General features: G+C 52.5%; 2 protein-coding genes across 2 annotated transcripts; one reads left to right on the forward strand and one right to left on the reverse strand.

Annotated features, from left to right (window-relative positions):
• Window positions 1–1,735: 1,735 nt before the first annotated feature.
• On the reverse strand, window positions 1,736–6,499 carry LOC114507471 (GTPase IMAP family member 6-like; the record flags this gene model as incomplete). The annotated part of the gene is made up of 3 exons (XM_028525272.2): window positions 1,736–2,395; window positions 3,400–3,404; window positions 6,489–6,499. Coding segments are annotated over 3 exons (639 nt in total), but the record flags the coding sequence as incomplete, so codon positions are not given.
• Window positions 6,500–12,521: 6,022 nt separating this feature from the next.
• On the forward strand, window positions 12,522–17,428 carry LOC114508154 (GTPase IMAP family member 6-like). Its single transcript, XM_028526164.2, has 3 exons — window positions 12,522–12,780; window positions 14,436–14,520; window positions 16,769–17,428. The coding sequence occupies exons 1-3, from the start codon at window positions 12,610–12,612 to the stop codon at window positions 17,389–17,391; spliced, it is 879 nt and encodes a 292-aa protein (XP_028381965.1). The 5' UTR covers window positions 12,522–12,609; the 3' UTR covers window positions 17,392–17,428.
• The last annotated feature ends 2,557 nt before the right edge of the window (window positions 17,429–19,985 follow it).

A 19,985-nucleotide genomic window follows, 5' to 3' on the forward strand; every position in this document is an offset into this window, starting at 1 on the left:
AAATGCACTGGCTTTCTTGGTGTCCCCCGTGTCTGGGGACAGTGGGAGTCTGTGGCCTCTGCACTGGGAGACCAGGGATCCTGATGGGGCCCCTGATGGCAGAGAATCTCGGACAGGCAGGTGAGCACCCAGACAGACCTGCGGCTGCCTCTCTGATTGCTGACTGTCCCCAAATGCTGCCACCCTACTCTATTTTACACACTTCCCTGAAGAAGGCAGCTAGAGACCCTCTGTCACATGGTGTGAAGAAGGGACAGAGGAGTCTCTCAGGGGGCAGTTCCCTCGTTCCCGCCTGTCCTGTTTCCATCACTTGGTCAGACTCCCCAGAAAGCATCCTGAGCCTCGGAGAAGCTGAGGGGCATCTGAGGAGTGTCATTCTCTTTGTGAGATCACACAGTACTTACCAGTCAGAGGCCAGGGCCGACCACCACCCTGATGTCTTCTGGTCCTGGTCCACCTCACCTCCTATGGCCTTGTCCCCAGGAGCTGCCCTTCAGGAAGACCCCCCCCCAGGGGTGCAGAGTCCTCCCCATCCATCAGGCAGGTGCTTCCTACCGTGCTCACAGCATCAGCTGCTCCCTTTGCAGCTTCCCTTTCTTCTCCAAACTCCTCTATCTGACCCCACAGATACCTCACAGAGGACCCCACTATACACCCAGACACTGACCCCATGCCCACTCTCTCCCCACTGTCCAGTGAGAATGGAAGGGCTACAGGTAAGGCTGAGACAGGGTGGGGAACCACCTTTGATTTCTAATAGCAGGAGGCAGATATGATGAGAGGGGACCCTAATCATAGCATCCCTAATCTAGTCTGCTTTAGGGAAGGCTCCTCCTGTGCCCAAGCTTCCTTGGCACCTCCTGGGGCCTCATGTCCCGTAGGAGGTCTCGGGCCACCATCCTGACCAGGCCCTGCTCCTTGGACCCCCCAGCCCCACTTGGCTCATCATTCCCACCAGCAGTCCCCACAAGCCCCATTTGCTGTGGTTCAATGGCCGCCTTCACGGGTGAATGAAGGAGCTGCCCCTCAGGCCATGTCCCTCTTTCCCCTCGCTCCTCCTGCCCTGACCAGCAGCTGCCCCTCCCCGACTGCTGCAGAGCCAGGGGTCTGTCCTGACCCACCACACACTCAGGTGCCTTAGAGTCGTTATGCTGCCCCCTCTGTGGGTGAGGACACAGACCAAGACTGGACAGTCACCTGGTCAATGGCACACACTGATTTATGTCATTGGTAAGGAGTGACTCCAGTGACCAGAATGCAGTGGGTGTGACAGGGAAGAGTGAGGAGGCCCTGCCCTCAGGGAGCTTTGGTTCACTCGAGGAGAGAGATCTTCAACAAATGTGATGCCATCGTGCTGTGCGGTCCGTGTGAGACAGTGGGCTGCACGGGAGCAGGGAGGCGCACACGGGCTCTGAGAGTGAGATGAAGGACTGGGATGGGAGCTGGGACTCTGGGACCCACACCCTCTGATTCGGCAGGCTCCACCCTGGAGACCCCAGTGGTCTGTGGGCCGGGGATGCAGAGGAAGGCGATAGGCTGCGAGGTGAACCCAGGGCTGGTGAGGCTCCCAGGAAATGGCAGTCTCCACTGGAGTCGGGCACACGGTCAGACGGTGCCCCTTTAGGAGACGTCGGTGGGTTTTCTCAGGCGCCCTGGATTTCACGCAGCCCCTCCAGCCAGGACTCTGCAGTGGCTGCTTCCTCGGAGCCTCACCCTGGACCCTCTGCCCTCCATGCCCTTCTGTGTGCAGGACATGGGGCTGGCAGCAAGGGTTAAGCCTCCTTGCTGTAAGGACGGCCTTCGTGTTCCCACAGGATCACCTGGATGGTCTCCATGAGCTCCGTCAGCTGGGCCTCCTTCCCTGCGCCATCTGCCCTGTTGTTGAAGCCACAGTGGCGCCGTGCACAAACCACGTCCAGGTCGGCGAGCTCCTGGTTGTCAGTGTCCCGCAGATACTCATCCAGGGAGCCACCCTCCAGGTCCTCCTCCCGGGTGAACACCAGGACAGTGTGGGCCAGGATGCCCACCCCGAAGACCTTCTGGAGGTGCCTGACCACCTCCTGGTCCTCCTTTGTGAAGCGGCCCAGCTGTGTCACCAGCAGCACTGCATGTGGCCCTGGGGTGCAGCAGGCGATGGCTGCCCAGGGGCCCTGAGTTGCCCCTTCCCGTGAAACCCGAGAGGACAGAATATCGGGGGTGTCGGTCACCTCAAGCTCTTTCCCAGCCCAGTCTCGGCAGCCATGTTGGAAGGTCATGGTCACGGGTCTGGCGCTGAGCTTGGATTCGAAGGCTTCCCTGCCCAGGATGCTGTTTCCTGTGGCGCTTTTCCCACTTCCACTTTTCCCCACCAGCAGGAGCCTCAGCCTTTTTGGGGTCTTTTCCTTCTCCTGCAGATCTAGAAGCATCCAGACAAAGCAGGGGTGTGGGAGTTATAGCCCATGCACCAGGGCCGTGAAAGCAAAAGGCAAAAGGGTGATTGTGACAGTTACATCAGTGAGGAAGCTTCAGGTACTAATCTCTCCCAGGTAGTGTCTAAATGGGATCAGTATCCTGGAGAGCCTGGGCCACTCCCCTCAGACTCCTGACGTCCTACCCCCCAAAACTGTGGCTTCTACAAATCAGGTGGTTCTAGCCACTCAGGCATCATTAACTCGATGGGACCTTCTGTGATCACCGAGTCCGAGAGCACAGCGGCCCCTCTGTCCTCAGTCACCTGTCCAGCCTCAGGACAGTGACCTCCTCACTGGGCTGCCCCCCAAGAGAACAAATGTCAGGTCTTTCGCAGCTGACTTTCAGCCTCCCCCACACCCTGTCTGAACCCTGTCCTCGCTGCACGGTCCATGTCTAATTCTATCTGGTGACCTTAGGTGCCTGCGTTCTCTCCTGGAGGCACCATGTAAGGAAAGACAAAAGGGGGAGACAGTGGGTTGAATCCCTTATCTTTGGCCAAAGGACCTCAGTGATGGGCTTCCCTGATCCTCCCTCCAAAGGTGTTGGTGTTTCTGCCGGAACAACCCCCTCAAGCCATCAGTAAGGAGTTCACCTGATGGCCTTGTGTTGCAGAAATCAGGGCACTTCCATGACAGACACCAGGTGTGTGAGTGTGTCTGTGTGTGCTGAGTGGACACAATTAGATTTATTGTTGAAATGAGCCATGTGTCTACTTACCATCTTCTGAGGAAAAGACCACTGAACAGAATGAAAGACACGGGATCTCAGGGCATTGACATCTTTTTTTTTATTGTTTCATTATATTCAGTATAAATTGTATTTTTTAAAGATTATTTATTGATTTATTTTAGAGAAGGGAAGGAAGAGAGAAAGAGAGGGAGAGAAACATGAATGTGTGGTTGCCTCTTGCACTCCCCCTTCTGGGGACCTGGCCCACAGCCCAGGCACGTGCCCTGACTGGGAATCAATCTGGGGACCTCCTGGTTCATGGCACTCACTCCACTGAGCCACACCAGCCAAGGGAAATTTTATCATTATCTTTATTACATTCAGTAGACATCATAGTGTTTCCTAGAAAAAGGAGTTCCCAGGAACATGAAACTGGCTTTAGACATTTGCAAACAGGAGGAATGTCGTGCTTAAGGTTTCAGAAGGTTTTGGAATTATATTTCAAAACAAACGGTCATTTTAAAAATAATTTGGTTCATTGATAAATTGAGTGATGGTAAGATTTTAAAACTTTGCCAAATCTCAACTATTCACTGATGTCTGGCACTGCATTTTATAGAGAAGGCACTGGGCTTCCCTTACTCTGTGACACTGATAATAATTACTGATCAATAACTGTCACCTGGGAGTCTTTCATTCCAAACCAATGGTCTTCCCAGGAATTGTCACTAATTTTCTGAGTATAATTAACAATAGTTTACAGAACAAATGGCACATACTACACAGTAAGTAGTAAAAAATTTTCATATAATGAGCAATACACAAAATAACCAAAGTAGCAATCGAATACAAACTACAACACACACTTGCATTTGGATTGGGGCTCTTTTTAGCAACTGCCTTTGGCTCTGGTTGTGCCTTGTCTCTGCTTTCCCATGTACTTTATGAGACTCCCTTTGAATCCCTCTAATTTTTCCTCTGACCACTCACATCCACATTCCAGCCCTGTCGCTAGGCCGTACAGCTCATTGATACAGGGCTACCCACTTCTCTCTACCATCAGGCCCTCCATCAAGTCCATCAACTTATTCTCTTGGTCTTCCAAATCACTCCCTTTGGCTTGCTTATTAAAGGCGTATGGTTGCCCCCACATGCAGCCACCAGCCTGCGTAGGGCTTTATTTCCTGAGTGGTGAATGTACTCCATCCAGGAGCCTCCCCCATCGTCCTCCTTGTGGCTGAAGGAGGACCCTCTAAGAGCACCCTCTCCAAAGACCACTTTCACCCTCCATGCAGCCTGCTGGTCCTGGGCAGTGAAGCGGTGCAGCTGCATCACCAGGAGGAGCACATGGGGACCTGGGGCTGAGAGCAGGCAGCACTTCTGCACCTCTCTGTGCAGGGGATCGGATCCTTCCCTGAACACAGTTCTGGTGTGCCCATGACGACCAGCACCCTCTCTCCCTAGCATCCTGCACTCTCCCTGCAGGTCTGAGTAAAGGTCTGGGAGGGCAGCTGGGGCTAAACGCTTGCTTCCCCAGGGTGCTGTCCCCTGTGGCACTTCTGCCCGTCCCTGTTTGCCCACCAGCACGATTCTCAGCTCCAATCCTCTGCTGCATTGGCTCTTCATGTGTGGTCCTGCCAAGAGACAGTTTAGTACTATGCTGGTAATGCCAATGGGATGTTTTTAGGGATAAGGAGTTATTGTCACATATGCAAAAGACACTCTCACAATATATTGCATTTATGAAAGAGAGGCCAGCTCCATTATTAAATAAAATAAATCAGTCATTTAAAAAATTAATTATTTTATTGTTGTTCAATTACAGTTGCCTGCATTTTCTCCCAACCACTCCCCCACTCACCCCAGCCAAACCCACTTCTCCCCCTTGCTTCCAGCCTCCCCCCACCCCCAGTGGTTTTTAAATATCTGGATTTCTGTAGGACTCCAGCATATTGCCATGTTGGATCCTAGAAAAACCTACTTGGGGTGGGGATGAGATGGATTTAGAAACAGATTTCATCACGCAAAGCTTGCCTGAATCTCCATTCTGGCCCTCTGAAAGACCAGTGTCCTGAGCATCAGCGACATGGAGCCAAACTGTGGGTCCCACCTTCGGGGGAGCTAACTACCCCAATTCTGCTCCAAGGCCAGAGAGGAGGCTCTACCAATGAAATGAATGGGCCGGGGAAATGGGGGACGAGCAATGTAAAACCATTCTCCACAATGATTAAACAGCTGGTAGCTTACATTCTGCTTAGAGAGGACAGGATGACTTCTGTAGAACATGGGCACAGGAGATGGCAAGACAGGTATGTGCACCTGAAGTTGTTTTCTTACCCGACTGACTGCATTCGTGGGTTCCATTGCGGCTCCCGAGGGACAGGGAGACCAGACACCACTGGAGCAGCGACAGCAGCCTGTTACCTTCCAGTGCTGAATCCGGAAAGACCCTCGCAGTCCCAGAGCATGCTCACAGCCATGCCTCCTTTCTTTACACGCAGCTGACAAGATACGTGGAGAGTTACTCTCTGTGTGTTACAGAGAAATCAAGTCACTTGCCTCAAGTCACACAGTGAGTCTCTTGTTTAAATCTGGCAGCATATCTGAAGCGACAAGGCACAGAAAACACAGGCCACATCTTAACGCCCAAGTTCTTCCTGGTGAGAGCTATTATTTACTTCATGCTAAGGACCCTCTCTTTGCCAGCAATGTGTAAACTAAATTGTATACAGTTTACAGTTCCTGTAAAGTGGCTTCACTTAAGCCGAAGGCCTTAAATCGTTTCCCTTAAAATAGGATGAATTTGTTCTAAAACTGTTTAGAGCATAACTGGGAACCAGCAGTCAATACTGCAGAACTTTTTGTCCACGTGTGGGCTCACCTGATTTCCTGAGCAGGGGCGTCACTGGGGAGCCATCCCAGGGCAGCTCGGGAGGGAGCCCAGGGTGCTGCAGGGGGCAGTCTGACTGCGATGCAGCCACGGCAGACCCCGCTCCTCCTCGAACACTCAAGTTTGAGTGTACGCCCAGTGGGAAGGGGAGGGGCTTCATAATCCCAGGGACCAGTTTGCACATGTCAGTCTCCCCCAGGAAGGACACTTGACCTGCATGAGCCTCCTTCCTCGGCAGAAGCCAATGGCCAGACAGGGCTGAGAGCTGGTGGCACCCCCAGCAGCTGGAGGAGAATGTCCTTTTGTTTCATAACATTCCTCTGGGTTTGGAGACACAAACATTACCTTCCTTGCTTCATCCTTGGGCCACCCAAAAAGAAGTCCCAGCAGAGTGTTAAAGATATCTCTGATGGCCCTGGCTGGTGTGGCTCAGTTGGTTGGAGCATCATATCCAGTAAACCAAAAGGTCCCAGGTCACCACAGGTCATGGGTTTGATTCCCAGTTGGGGTCAGGGCATGTGCCTAGGTGGCAGGTTCGGTCCCAGTTGGGGCATGCACGAGAGGCAACGGATGTTTCTTTCCCTCTCTCTCTCCCTCCCTTCTCCTGTCTCTAATCAGGTGAGGATAAAAATGAATAACTAAGTCATGACTAAAAAAATAAAAGATCTCCTGGATGAAATTTCTTCTCAGCCAAGTCTCTCCACTCCTGTCTTTCTGAACACTGGCCCGTGACCATTACAGGGAGTGTTTTCTCTGTGTCTTAGCTCTTCCAGTGAGTGAGGTGATTGCAGTCTTGGGTGAAGACTAAGACAGAAGTGAGGAGGAGGGGAGGAGGGAACGCCGTGGCTGGGTGACGGGGAGTGGTTTACGTGCCCCTATGGTGTTTACTAGTCATTGTATCTCGTGGTTCAAAGCTGTGCTCGAAAACGGGTCAAGGCCTCCATCCCCAGTGACAAATATACCGCAGATTTCTTGAGAATACATATTAAGATGCATTTGATGATGGTTTTGTGTAGAAAATTTATTTATAAAGCAGTAATGTTGAACAGAATAGTGTGTGATGACAGAATTTTGAATATCTACTTTGTCCAGCATGGTGGACAGACACTAGCCAGACGTCACTCCTGAGCCCTTGAAATGTAGCTGGTGTGATGGAGACAGTACATTTCAGATTTTATTTTACTTTAATTCATATCATTTAATGGTTTCATGTGGCTAGTAGCTGCCATATTGGACAGTGAAGTTATCAAGTATATGATTTTTAATAAGATGGCACAAAATATTGTGTTTGTTTAAGGAGAGTGTGCACAGGCTAAAACAAACATGAGAAAATTCAAAGGAAAAGAGTGACTTAACACCGAAAAATCCTAGCCCCTGGGACGGGGAGATTTTCACTGGTGGGTTGACACGGCAGTGGCCTCCTTTGGGCCTGTGCAGACTTCCGCCCTGTGAAGCAGTTTTCACCACACCATTGTATTTCGGAATCACTAAAAATTCAGAGGACGTTTGAGCTAAGGTAGCCCTCCACGTTCCAGCTCCCAGGATTTTAATATCTGTCACAGACAACTTCACCCAGAATGCACTGTTTGAATGGAAAACCCGCTCCAGCAAATGTGCCCACACAGACTAAAAACCAGCGCATCGCCTGTGAGCCTGGGACACAGGACAGAGCAGGGTCTGCGTCCCCATCTCTGCTGCTTCCTGGCAGCATCCTGTCCGTGCCCCTTTCCTGGGGTCCTCCTCGGTGACCTTCCTCTCCACCTCCGCCCCCACCCCCACCACCCCCTTGGTGCAGGGAAACCAAACAACTGCGGCTGTGGCCACAGTGAGCTGCAGAGGGCCTGGGCCGTGCACTTTGAGGTGGTTTTTGCTTTTCATTCTCTCAGGGTTCAGCTGTGTCTTAAAAAGAGCTGGGTTTGGGTGTTCTGGCCAAGGCTGAGGAACAAGGGTTTCTGGTTCAGCTTGTGACAGGAAACCACAAGACTAGGGGCTGCTGTGAAGGCAACTCTGTCCCCTGAGGGGTCAGAGGCCGTCTCATCTGGTGTGATCTGAAGGGACCCAAAGCCCCTCTGCCCAAACAGGGCCCTGCAGCCTGTTGCGCCTGAGATACCATTCCCCTCTTGGGAGTAAAGGTTTTCTGCCAGGACAGAGGGTGGACGAGGAACACACCCACAGGAAGACGGAGAAGGAGGGCAGTGGGGTCAAACACACACCTGAGCAGTTGGAGCAAACAGTTAGACATTCAGGTCCTCAAACACCAGGTACTGGCTGGAAGGCTCCTCTGGTGGAATCATGGCCCCCTGCTCTCGGACGGGCAGCATCTTATAAAAGACACGAGCTCCAGCCCTGGCCGGTGTGGCTCATGGGGTTGGAGTGTCATCCTGTAGCAGAAGGGTTGTGGGTTTGATCCGGGTCAGGGCACATGCCAAGGTTATGACCCCCTGACAAAGTAGGGAACTGATCAATGCTTCTCTCTCACTCCATGTTTCTCTCTCTCCCTTCCTCCACCTTCCTCTCTCTCTGGAAGCAATGAAGGAGTGTCCTTGGGTAAGGATAATAAAAATAAATAAATTAATTAAAATTAAAAAAAGAGATACACTCTGTAGGCCTAACTTGCTACCAGTTACCAGTTCCCAGGTTTGAAAAATCATCTGTTGAAAGTGCAGAGATTGATCAGTTGCTGTCTTGCTAACTTGGCCTCTTCCTCCCACCCCCAGACCCTCCCTGCTTTGAGAACCACTGGTCTAGTGCACATCCAGTTGCCAAGTAGCTGTGGTTACTGGTTTCCATGACTCAGGGGACCATTGCAGGGCCGAAGCCCCAGGTCTCCCGGCTGACTGGGGTGCTGATGGCTGACGGCTCACCACCAACCCTCCTTTCAATGGTAGGCTGAGAGTGAGAGTAGTCCCCCCAGGATTACTCTCAGCTGAAGAGAGTCGCCTCCCCCAGGTTGCTCCCTACTCCCAGGGCAGCTCACGGTTATGACCGCTCTTAGGACTGACCAAGGCCTGACCTCTTGTCCCATATGGGACAGTGGAGCTCTGGCTCCTATGAACGTGGCTAAAGCCCTTTGTGAGTCCTCACAGCCCAGGTCTCCCCCATCTGACCCTGCTTCCTTCACTGTCCTCCCACGGCTTTGGGTCCCAACTGCACGCTCAGATGGATTTCACGCACATACGTCTTCATCTCGGGACCATCACACCCACGGCACGCAGAGTCTCGTCTTCCTCCCTGGGCTCAGTGGGGAGCCCAGGGGGAACTGGGGAGCAGGGGCCCTGGCTCAGCATCATGCTTAGTAGACCTTGAGGGAATTTCTTAGTGCAATTGCATGCGATTGTTTTAGTCTTTCTAGAAGCTGGCTATACTTATGGGTGTACTTACACCTGTGTTTTAGAACCCCCTTCCTCTCTAGCATACAAGAAAAACATCGCAAGGGTTTTTCTCTCCATGTGCTTTTGTTTCTGCTTCTGTGCTGCTGCGTTTCCTCCCTTTTTATTTCAGTTTTAAGTTTTTGCTGAAATATAATTTACATGGAGGAAAGGAGGTATTTGACTTTGCAGCTCTCAGAATTGTCACAGCCTGAGCCCGGCTGAGTGTCAGCACGCAGAGGAAGGAGCAGAGCACCATCAGTATCCCGGCATCCCCCCAGCGGTCCTGGGTGACCTCAGGCTGGACTTCTAGCAAAATAGGTTTATTCTCGCTGTCTTTGTCCTTCACATAAATGGACTCATGCACTATGCATTCTTTTGAATCTGGCTTTTTTTGGTTTATCATGATGTTTTTAGTTGTGTCCATATGATAATATGTAGCAATAAACTGTGCATTCTCACTGCTATATACTGTCCATGTATGACTATAACCCAGCTTTTATACATAATTTATGATATGGACATGTTGGGAACCGCCCTGCCTGGTTTCAGAAGCTGTGACCCCCACCAAGGCTAAGGCTGAGGGAGCGACCTTGGACAGTAAGCCACTAAGGAGACAAAAGATTATCTCCCTGGCAGGAGCACTGGTTCTACTCCTTTTACTTTATCCATAACTGGCCCCCAATGCTTGGCCAGTTAGCCAATGATTGGTAAGATTCCCCAAGGGGGGAATGATCTAAGACAGGCACGATCACGTGGGAGGCCCCCAAGGAAGGATTTTGGGGGCTACAGCAAAAGGGGGTAATGGACTCTTACCCCTCAGCTTTGACAAAGCCTGAGTCCTCATTGTCTGTGAGAAATCTCCTAATCTCTTGGCTGCCCTACTTCCCTTGCTCCACCTAAGCCTGAAACAATGACAGAGGGTGGTGCAGCCCTGTGCTGGAAAGGGCGGGTTCTCTGGGCAATCAGGCCTAAGAAAGAATATGTAAAATCCTGTGAAACCTGCTTTGTTTAGAATGCTCTCAATTAAATGATAAGGGTCTAAGCAACAAGTAAGTTTCTTCCTCAAAGTTTTATAGCTCTTTAGCTATCTGACCCTGACTCAAAATAGGCCCTCAGAGTTTTTTGTTATCCATTGTTTGACCCTTACTGCCTGGCAATGATTAATGAGCTTTATCTGTATTCCTGTGCAAATGAACCCAATAAAAGGCCACTGAGGAAAATGCTCCTGGTCCTTCTCCTGTGAGAGATAGGTCACCTTTCCTCCCCAAGTAGATCATGTCTTGGTAGACTTATTCTCATCCATGGCGTCTAGGGGACCCTGCAGGCAGAGCCCCGCCCCCCCCAACATGGACATATAATGTATATCATTACCCTAATGACTTTGGGCTATATTATTTTCATTTTCATTTAAAAATATTTTCAGCTACTCTATCTTCTGGCTTTATTGAGGTATAGTTGACAAATAACAACTGTATATGTTGATATACACAGTGGAATTCTACTCAGCCATAAAAATACCAGACAACATGGATGAATCTAAACAGTATTCTGGTAAGTGAAATGAGTCAGACAGAGAAAGACAAATACCATATAATTTTACTCCCATGTTGAATCTAAGGAGCAAAATAAACAAACAAAATGCAAACAGACTCACAGAAACAGAGAACAGACTGATGGCTGCCAGCAGGGAGGAGGGCTGGGAGTTGGGTGGGGAAGGAGAGGGTGGAGAAGCACAGGCTGGTGGTCACAGAGCAGTCCCCGGGGGTGTGCAGTGTGGCCCAGGGAAGACAGTCAGTAACACGTAGTAACTGCGGACAGGCCTGCTGGGGGCTTGAAGCAGCACAGTAAGTACTTTTGTATCAGAACACGGAAGAGGCACAGTGAAAAGCCGGTGTGTAGGACGTTTACGTGCAGTGTAGTAAGTGTGCTCACACAGGCACCGCCAGAGACCTGTGAGTAATGTGTTCCATTCTTTTTTTTTTTTAAAGATTTTATTTATTTATTTTTAGGGAGGGAAGGCAGGGGGGCGGGGAGAGAGAGAGAGAGAGAGAGAGAGAGGGAGGGAGGGAGAAACATCAATGTGCGGTTGCTGGGGGTCATGGCCTGCAACCCAGGAATGTACCCTGGCTGGGAATCGAACCTGGGACACTTTGGTTCCCAGCCCGCGCTCAATCCACTGAGCTATGCCAGCCAGGGCTATGTGTTCCATTCTTTACAAAAGTTCCAGAGGAAAAGGATGGGATGAAGCATTCAAGTAACTGAAGGGGGGCACCAAGGCCTGAGCACGTGGAGGAAAGACACTGTGATAACATGAGGAGGAAACGCTGAGAAGTGACTGTGTTTGGCCTGTGTCAGCTAAAGGGGGCATGAGGATGGCAAAGTTAAAAACAAAAACAAAAACAACAGTGACACAGCCCAGGGGCACAGGCCCGCTGAGAGTGGGATTTGACCCCAAGGTCATGCTCACGCGAACGGGCAGGAAAAGACACAGTCTGAAAACAAGAAGCCAGCATTAGGGCTGCTCAGCTATGTCACAGATTTGGAATTGTCAGACACAGAATGTGTGTGAGTGTGCACACCCACATATGTGTGTGCAGAAAGATGTGTTTATTATAAAGAACACTTATTTATGACAGTGAGTGTGCTCGCATGGTTCATCATAAGCAGCTGGCTCGTGTGATCCTGGAGTGAACGTCCTGAGATCTGCAGTCAGCAGGCCAGAGACCCAGGAGACGGTGCTGTAGCTCCCACCTGAAGACATCCGGCTCAAGACTCAGAGAGTCGATGTTCCAGTTCAAGTCCAAGGCCTTGTTCTGAGAGAAAACATTCAAAGGAAGGATGAGTTAGGGGAAGAAAAGGAACAAGGAACTTCTGTCACCATAGGGAAGGCATAGATAGCTGTGTGAATCCCCCGTTCTCAAAAAGAGAAGTCAGTAAAAAGCCATCCCCTAGCATACAGTTTTCAGAAGAGCCTGCTGCCTTTAAGCCTCTGAGTTCTGGTTAAGCTGGTTCAGAATGAAAATAATAATATTCTCCTGCCCTTGTTTTTCCTGTTTACATCACTGAGGCTGCAGACCAAACGCACACTGCACACAGCCAACTCAGGCAGGCCTAACCCTGGGCGCTCCGCCCCCTTCCTGTTCCCCCTCACAGCACACAGCGGCTCCTTCCAGCGCAGCTCTGCAGCTCAGCGAGCGTTCTGTCACATTTTCCTGAAAAATATAAGCAATGTTCCAATTTCATTCAAATGCCAGTGAGGCTGCCTTAAATTCCTCTGGCCATGGCCCCCAGAAGCCTACAGAGTCGGCCCCAAATGGAGAAAGGGACAACTCACCAGAGCACTTGGTCCTGGGAGTCAGGAGTCCAGGCTCTTCCTCTGGTCCGGCGGACAGCGGGGTGGTAAGTCCAAACGTGTGGGTGAGTGTGTCTGTGTGTGTTGTGGTTGTGTGTATATGTTGTGTACATGTTGTATTTGTGAGTCTGTGGTGTGGTTCTGCATGTGTTGTGTTTGTATGTCTGAGGCTATAGATGTGAATGTTGTGTGTGTTTGTGTGTGTTATGTCTGCATATGAGTTATGCATGGATGTTTGTGTGTGTGTGCTGCATTTGTGAGTGTATGTGTGTTGTGCATGAGTGTATATGTGTGGACACTGTGCATTGTGTTTGTGTGTTACATTTGTGTGTGCATGTGTGGTATGAATGTGTGTGTTTGTGTGTTGGTATGTTTGTGAGTAGATGGATGTTCCATGAGGAGTGCATTGTGGGAGTGGTCTGTGTCATGTTTATGAGAGTGTGTTGCTTTTGGTGTGTGTGTGTCGAGTCTGTGTGTGTCTTTGAGGAACATTACAAGGGGCTGTGACTAAGAGGTGAAGAGGATTCTGTGCCTTCCGTGTCCTGCCTCAAACCCCGATTAGTCTGGTAGAGGGGAAGAGGCTTCTGTGAGGTCCACTTTCTTCCTGAGAAGCAGCAGGGTGACCCGCCTGCTCCGTGTTCTCTGATGGAGACAAAGTGGAAGGGGGAAGAGGTGTGAGGCACTGTTGAGGGCAGGATCTGTGGACGCTCTGAGAGACAGGTGTCCCCACACTTGGGGCTTTCACCTGGAGACAGTCCCTGACTGTGAGTGTCTCCCTGTGTCCTGTGTGTCCTGGCAGACAAGTCCTGGGCTGCGTACTTCCCATCCCCAGCCCACAGGGGAGAGGGAGCAGATGCAGACAGACGGGCTGCTGAGACAGGGAACCGTGTGGGTCTGTGAGGTGGTGCAGGAGGTGGCAGGTGCACTGCTGTCACCCCACAAGGGTGACGACAGGTCCTGGCTGGGTGACAGGGCCCTCTCTGCAAAGACTGGGCCCTCTAGAAAATGTCGTGAAGTGGGTTGGGATGCTATAGGGACCACAGGGACATCTAGTTGAAGCCCAGATTTCACACTGCGGGGACTCTGAGGCCCAGACAGTGTCACCATGCTAACAGATGGCCATGAAGTTGGGCACTGAGGTCCCCTGGCTCCCAGCAGGACAGTACCCACACTGTCAAGTTCCTGTGCCAGGGAAATGGACCTCCTCACCACAGCACCTGCCCACCCACCTCTGAGCCCGCGGCCACCCTCTTGGTCAGGCCATCCTCAAGGATCATCCGGGCACCAGGACCTGGCCCTAGCCTGCCCCGTACCACAGCTTCCTGCTCACGGCCCCAGTCTGGCCGCTCATCTTCCCACCACTCCTGGAACAGACCATCAGACCTGCTTCTGCATCTCTGCTCTTTCCCTCCTCACAGTGGAATCCCAGGACCCTGTGTCCACCCCAACACCATTGTGCCTTAGGCCACAAGCTGATGGCTCCTTCTCCATGAAATCACCTAGACAGACGATGGGGACCGAGGAGCAAAGAGAGAGAAACAGGGTCCCTGAAGGAGGTAGAGCGTGTCTCAGACCTTCCTCCCCCTCCTCTCTCAGTCCAACCCCCAGAGCAATGCAAACACTTCCTTCTGGCAGGAGAAAGGCAAAGCCAGCTGCCTTGTGAGGCACAGTAGAAACTAAGACAGACATGTTGTTTCTCCAGGTGGAGGATGAAGGATACGAGCTGATTCTCTGGAACAGCCCCGCAGGAGCGCCATCCCAGCGTCCTACCCGAGACATGTTGGCAGGTACCACAACCTTGCAGCATAGGTGGCCCTGAGGGAGGAGTGCACAGGGACGTGGGCGTGCAGGGGTGCACTTGAGGAGGCAGCAGAGTGCAACCAGCTAGGCTTCACCCTGCACAGGGCCCTTGGGTGGGGCCTTGCCTACCCCACCAAATAAGAGGGAAAGACCCTGAGTAGTACAGTGGGAGAGAGGGGGCAACAGATGGCTCCAGCCACGCCCTTGGGAAGGTGAGTGTGCGGAGACTACTCCCCGTGGCAAAGGCTTATAGCCAACTCAGGGGGCAATGGGCTGACTCTGGTGGGGGGTGCTGAGGGTCAACAGGGCCGCCCAGCACCACTGAAGGAGTGAGTGAGTGGCTGCCTTAGGGCTGGGCTGGCCCTTCCCCAGGGCTCTCCCGCCAAAGCTTTTGCATTGGGGTCAGGGGCTTGAGGGTCATGGGTTTGACCTCATCATCTAACTGGGGGAGACAGAATTAGGAAGTGCTGGCAATGTGTCCATGTTCCTGGCCAGAAGAATTTATTTGTGATTCATTATGTATTTGACACTAATGATTTATTTAGTGTATGAACTTCAATGGCCTGAGTCATTGAGAGGAAGCCCTATTAATACTCTGCGTGGGAAAATTACGGATACAAGAACTGATATCTGATTTAGCCATTCTCATGGCAATCAAGGTTCAATATTACTTTTAGAATCCTCTCTGCAGCCTGAGTGGTAAGCTCGGCATGGACTGGCTTCCTGGCTGCCCAGGTGGGAGTTCCTGTCTTGGTCCAGCTCTAGACCAGGGGGGACAGCAGGGATGAGCACTCTGCATTCCCTGCTTCTTTGACACCCCCCATCCCCGATTCACCCACGTTGCCCTCAAAGCCACGTGGGGGAAGCTGGAGGAAACCAGTGTCCTCAACCAGAGTTGGTTGCTGGGTCCACCAGCCAAGGATACCAGGCACGCCTTAGGGGGCTAGGCCCTGTCACTGAGACACACCAATGTCTTCACTGTGGAGCAGATGTGGAGACCAGAGGGGCCACTGGACACCTGTCTGTTGCTCCGGGGATGAGGTGAAAGGCCGGGGGAAGGAATTCTCTTCTCAGCCTGAGACCCCAGACACTTCTGAAACCCTCACAGCAGGTTTTCAATATCAGGCTGGCATGTCCACATCTCCTCTTTGCCCGTTGTCCTGTATGCAGCTGGGCGGGAACATCCAGCCCAGAAGTCCAGGATGGAGCCCAGGAATGCGCCCCCGGGGAGCCTCTGTGCAGTGGAGCCCAGTGTCTGGCTGAAAGGCACCACCCTCCCCACAGTCAATGTGGAAAAGTGGAGGGAAGTGATGGGGTCAGGCACTCGGGGACAAGACACAGACACAGAGGCCACACCTCTGCCCTCATCATCAGGGACACCCAGGAAAGCACAGGGTCCCCCATTCATCCTGGGCTGATTCTATCTGGGTGAGAAGATGTGACCCTGACAAGATGTTTCAAACCTAAACACAAAAACGTGGCATTCTGCCACATTATCCAGCAATTGCATTCTGGGTATGTGCCCCGTAGAACCCAATCAGGAACTCAGACTGGCATTGGTCCACTAAGGTGCGCAGCAGCATCATTCATAGTAGGAAAAAGTGGAAATGGCTCATGCCCACATGTGAGAGTAAACACAGTATAGTCCATCCATGCCATGTGATAGCATCCGGCCTTGCACGAACAGGGAATTCTGACCAGGCTGCAGGGTGGGTGAGCCTTGACACCACTGTGATGCCGAGAGAAGGGAACCCAACACAGAAGGTCAAAGTGCAGGGACCCAGGTCTCTGAGGCCCCTAGGAGAGTAGAAGAGCACAGGTCACAGAGACAGGAAGGAGGCTGGCAGTGAGCCGGGGCTCAGGGGGAGGGAGGAATGAGGAGTTGTGGTTTCATGGGGACAGAGTTTCAGTTGGGGTGACAAAAATTCAAGAGATGCATAAGAGTGACAATCACACAGCAATGTGAAGGTGCACAGTGCCACTGAACTGTCCACCAAAACCCACTGACAACTGGGATTTCAAATATTTCTGTATATTTTCCACCATAAAACAATTTTTTTAAAAGAACATGGGCTCAGAGCAGGTCTCCTGTACAGATGTCACTCCTGCCCCTCCTCCCAGAAGAGCCAGCCCCTGGGGTCATGAGCATCCAGGCCTGAGGACTCTGAGGAGGCTAAATGGGGTTCATGGGTTATAACTCCCACCCCCCCCCCTGCTTTGTCTGGATGCTTCTAGATCTGCAGGAGAAGGAAAAGACCCCAAAGAGGCTGAGGCTCCTGCTGGTGGGGAAAAGTGGAAGTGGGAAAAGCGCCACAGGAAACAGCATCCTGGGCAGGGAAGCCTTCGAATCCAAGCTCAGCGCCAGACCCGTGACCATGACCTTCCAACATGGCTGCCGAGACTGGGATGGGAAAGAGCTTGAGGTGACCGACACCCCCGATATTCTGTCCTCTCGGGTTTCACGGGAAGGGGCAACTCAGGGCCCCTGGGCAGCCATCGCCTGCTGCACCCCAGGGCCACATGCAGTGCTGCTGGTGACACAGCTGGGCCGCTTCACAAAGGAGGACCAGGAGGTGGTCAGGCACCTCCAGAAGGTCTTCGGGGTGGGCATCCTGGCCCACACTGTCCTGGTGTTCACCCGGGAGGAGGACCTGGAGGGTGGCTCCCTGGATGAGTATCTACGGGACACTGACAACCAGGAGCTCGCCGACCTGGACGTGGTTTGTGCACGGCGCCACTGTGGCTTCAACAACAGGGCAGATGGCGCAGGGAAGGAGGCCCAGCTGACGGAGCTCATGGAGACCATCCAGGTGATCCTGTGGGAACACGAAGGCCGTCCTTACAGCAAGGAGGCTTAACCCTTGCTGCCAGCCCCATGTCCTGCACACAGAAGGGCATGGAGGGCAGAGGGTCCAGGGTGAGGCTCCGAGGAAGCAGCCACTGCAGAGTCCTGGCTGGAGGGGCTGCGTGAAATCCAGGGCACCTGAGAAAACCCACCGACGTCTCCTAAAGGGGCACCGTCTGACCGTGTGCCCGACTCCAGTGGAGACTGCCATTTCCTGGGAGCCTCACCAGCCCTGGGTTCACCTCGCAGCCTATCGCCTTCCTCTGCATCCCCGGCCCACAGACCACTGGGGTCTCCAGGGTGGAGCCTGCCGAATCAGAGGGTGTGGGTCCCAGAGTCCCAGCTCCCATCCCAGTCCTTCATCTCACTCTCAGAGCCCGTGTGCGCCTCCCTGCTCCCGTGCAGCCCACTGTCTCACACGGACCGCACAGCACGATGGCATCACATTTGTTGAAGATCTCTCTCCTCGAGTGAACCAAAGCTCCCTGAGGGCAGGGCCTCCTCACTCTTCCCTGTCACACCCACTGCATTCTGGTCACTGGAGTCACTCCTTACCAATGACATAAATCAGTGTGTGCCATTGACCAGGTGACTGTCCAGTCTTGGGCTGTGTCCTCACCCACAGGGGGGGGCAGCATAACGACTCTAAGGCACCTGAGTGTGTGGTGGGTCAGGACAGACCCCTGGCTCTGCAGCAGTCGGGGAGGGGCAGCTGCTGGTCAGGGCAGGAGGAGCGAGGGGAAAGAGGGACATGGCCTGAGGGGCAGCTCCTTCATTCACCCGTGAAGGCGGCCATTGAACCACAGCAAATGGGGCTTGTGGGGACTGCTGGTGGGAATGATGAGCCAAGTGGGGCTGGGGGGTCCAAGGAGCAGGGCCTGGTCAGGATGGTGGCCCGAGACCTCCTACGGGACATGAGGCCCCAGGAGGTGCCAAGGAAGCTTGGGCACAGGAGGAGCCTTCCCTAAAGCAGACTAGATTAGGGATGCTATGATTAGGGTCCCCTCTCATCATATCTGCCTCCTGCTATTAGAAATCAAAGGTGGTTCCCCACCCTGTCTCAGCCTTACCTGTAGCCCTTCCATTCTCACTGGACAGTGGGGAGAGAGTGGGCATGGGGTCAGTGTCTGGGTGTGTAGCGGGGTCCTCTGTGAGGTATCTGTGGGGTCAGATAGAGGAGTTTGGAGAAGAAAGGGAAGCTGCAAAGGGAGCAGCTGATGCTGTGAGCACGGTAGGAAGCACCTGCCTGATGGATGGGGAGGACTCTGCACCCCCGGGGGGGGGGTCTTCCTGAAGGGCAGCTCCTGGGGACAAGGCCATAGGAGGTGAGGTGGACCAGGACCAGAAGACATCAGGGTGGTGGTCGGCCCTGGCCTCTGACTGGTAAGTACTGTGTGATCTCACAAAGAGAATGACACTCCTCAGATGCCCCTCAGCTTCTCCGAGGCTCAGGATGCTTTCTGGGGAGTCTGACCAAGTGATGGAAACAGGACAGGCGGGAACGAGGGAACTGCCCCCTGAGAGACTCCTCTGTCCCTTCTTCACACCATGTGACAGAGGGTCTCTAGCTGCCTTCTTCAGGGAAGTGTGTAAAATAGAGTAGGGTGGCAGCATTTGGGGACAGTCAGCAATCAGAGAGGCAGCCGCAGGTCTGTCTGGGTGCTCACCTGCCTGTCCGAGATTCTCTGCCATCAGGGGCCCCATCAGGATCCCTGGTCTCCCAGTGCAGAGGCCACAGACTCCCACTGTCCCCAGACACGGGGGACACCAAGAAAGCCAGTGCATTTCACTGGCTGAAAGGTTCAGGGAAGCGTCTCAGGGCAGAACAAGGACTCAGTTTTGTGGGCACCTGAGACAGATCCATTTACTCAATCAGCCATCCACAGTCCATGGACAGAACCCAGCCATATTCCCTGTGACATGTGCGTGCTGCCGAAGACCCGCGTCAGGACTTCAGTTCTGTTCCGTCTCCTGCTTTTCTCCTCCTTGTGCATAAAGTATTGATTTGATCACAATGGCTTTGATTTCCTCATTATTGTATTTCCCTTGTTATTATTCTACATGAAAATTAAAATCCCTGGTATAACATTCAGAAAGGGATATTATTGGCATTCTGGTGCTATCGGCCCCCACCCCTGCACTAGGTTCAAGTAAACGGTCAGTAGGGCAAGGTCAGGGGAGTCAAGGTCATGGTGTTTCTAAATGAGCAATCTCGTTACCTCAGAGCTGTTGTGTCAAAGTTCAAACCATTTGCGTTTCCATTAGGACAACAGGATAAATTAATTTAAGTGTTTATTGTTTACCTGGTAGGTTAATTCATTCAGCCTTTGTTGGTGCAGTTCAGTGGTTGAGGGCCGGCCTGAAAATCAGAGGGTTGCCAGTTGGATTCCCAGTCAAGGCCTGTGCCTGGGTTGCGGGCCAGGTCCCCAGTAGGGAGCGCATGAGAGGCAACCACAGTTTGATGTTTCCCTCTCTTTTCTCCCTCCCTTCACCTCTCTAAAAATAAATAAATAAAATCTTTAAAAAATAAAAATATGTTCTGTCTCGGTGGTCTAAGGCATCCAGCGCCCCAGGATGCAGCAGGACAGTGTGCGTGTCAGGGGGATG

Source organism: Phyllostomus discolor, chromosome 10 (assembly GCF_004126475.2).
Source record: "Phyllostomus discolor isolate MPI-MPIP mPhyDis1 chromosome 10, mPhyDis1.pri.v3, whole genome shotgun sequence".
Classification (NCBI taxonomy): Eukaryota; Metazoa; Chordata; class Mammalia; order Chiroptera; family Phyllostomidae; genus Phyllostomus; species Phyllostomus discolor.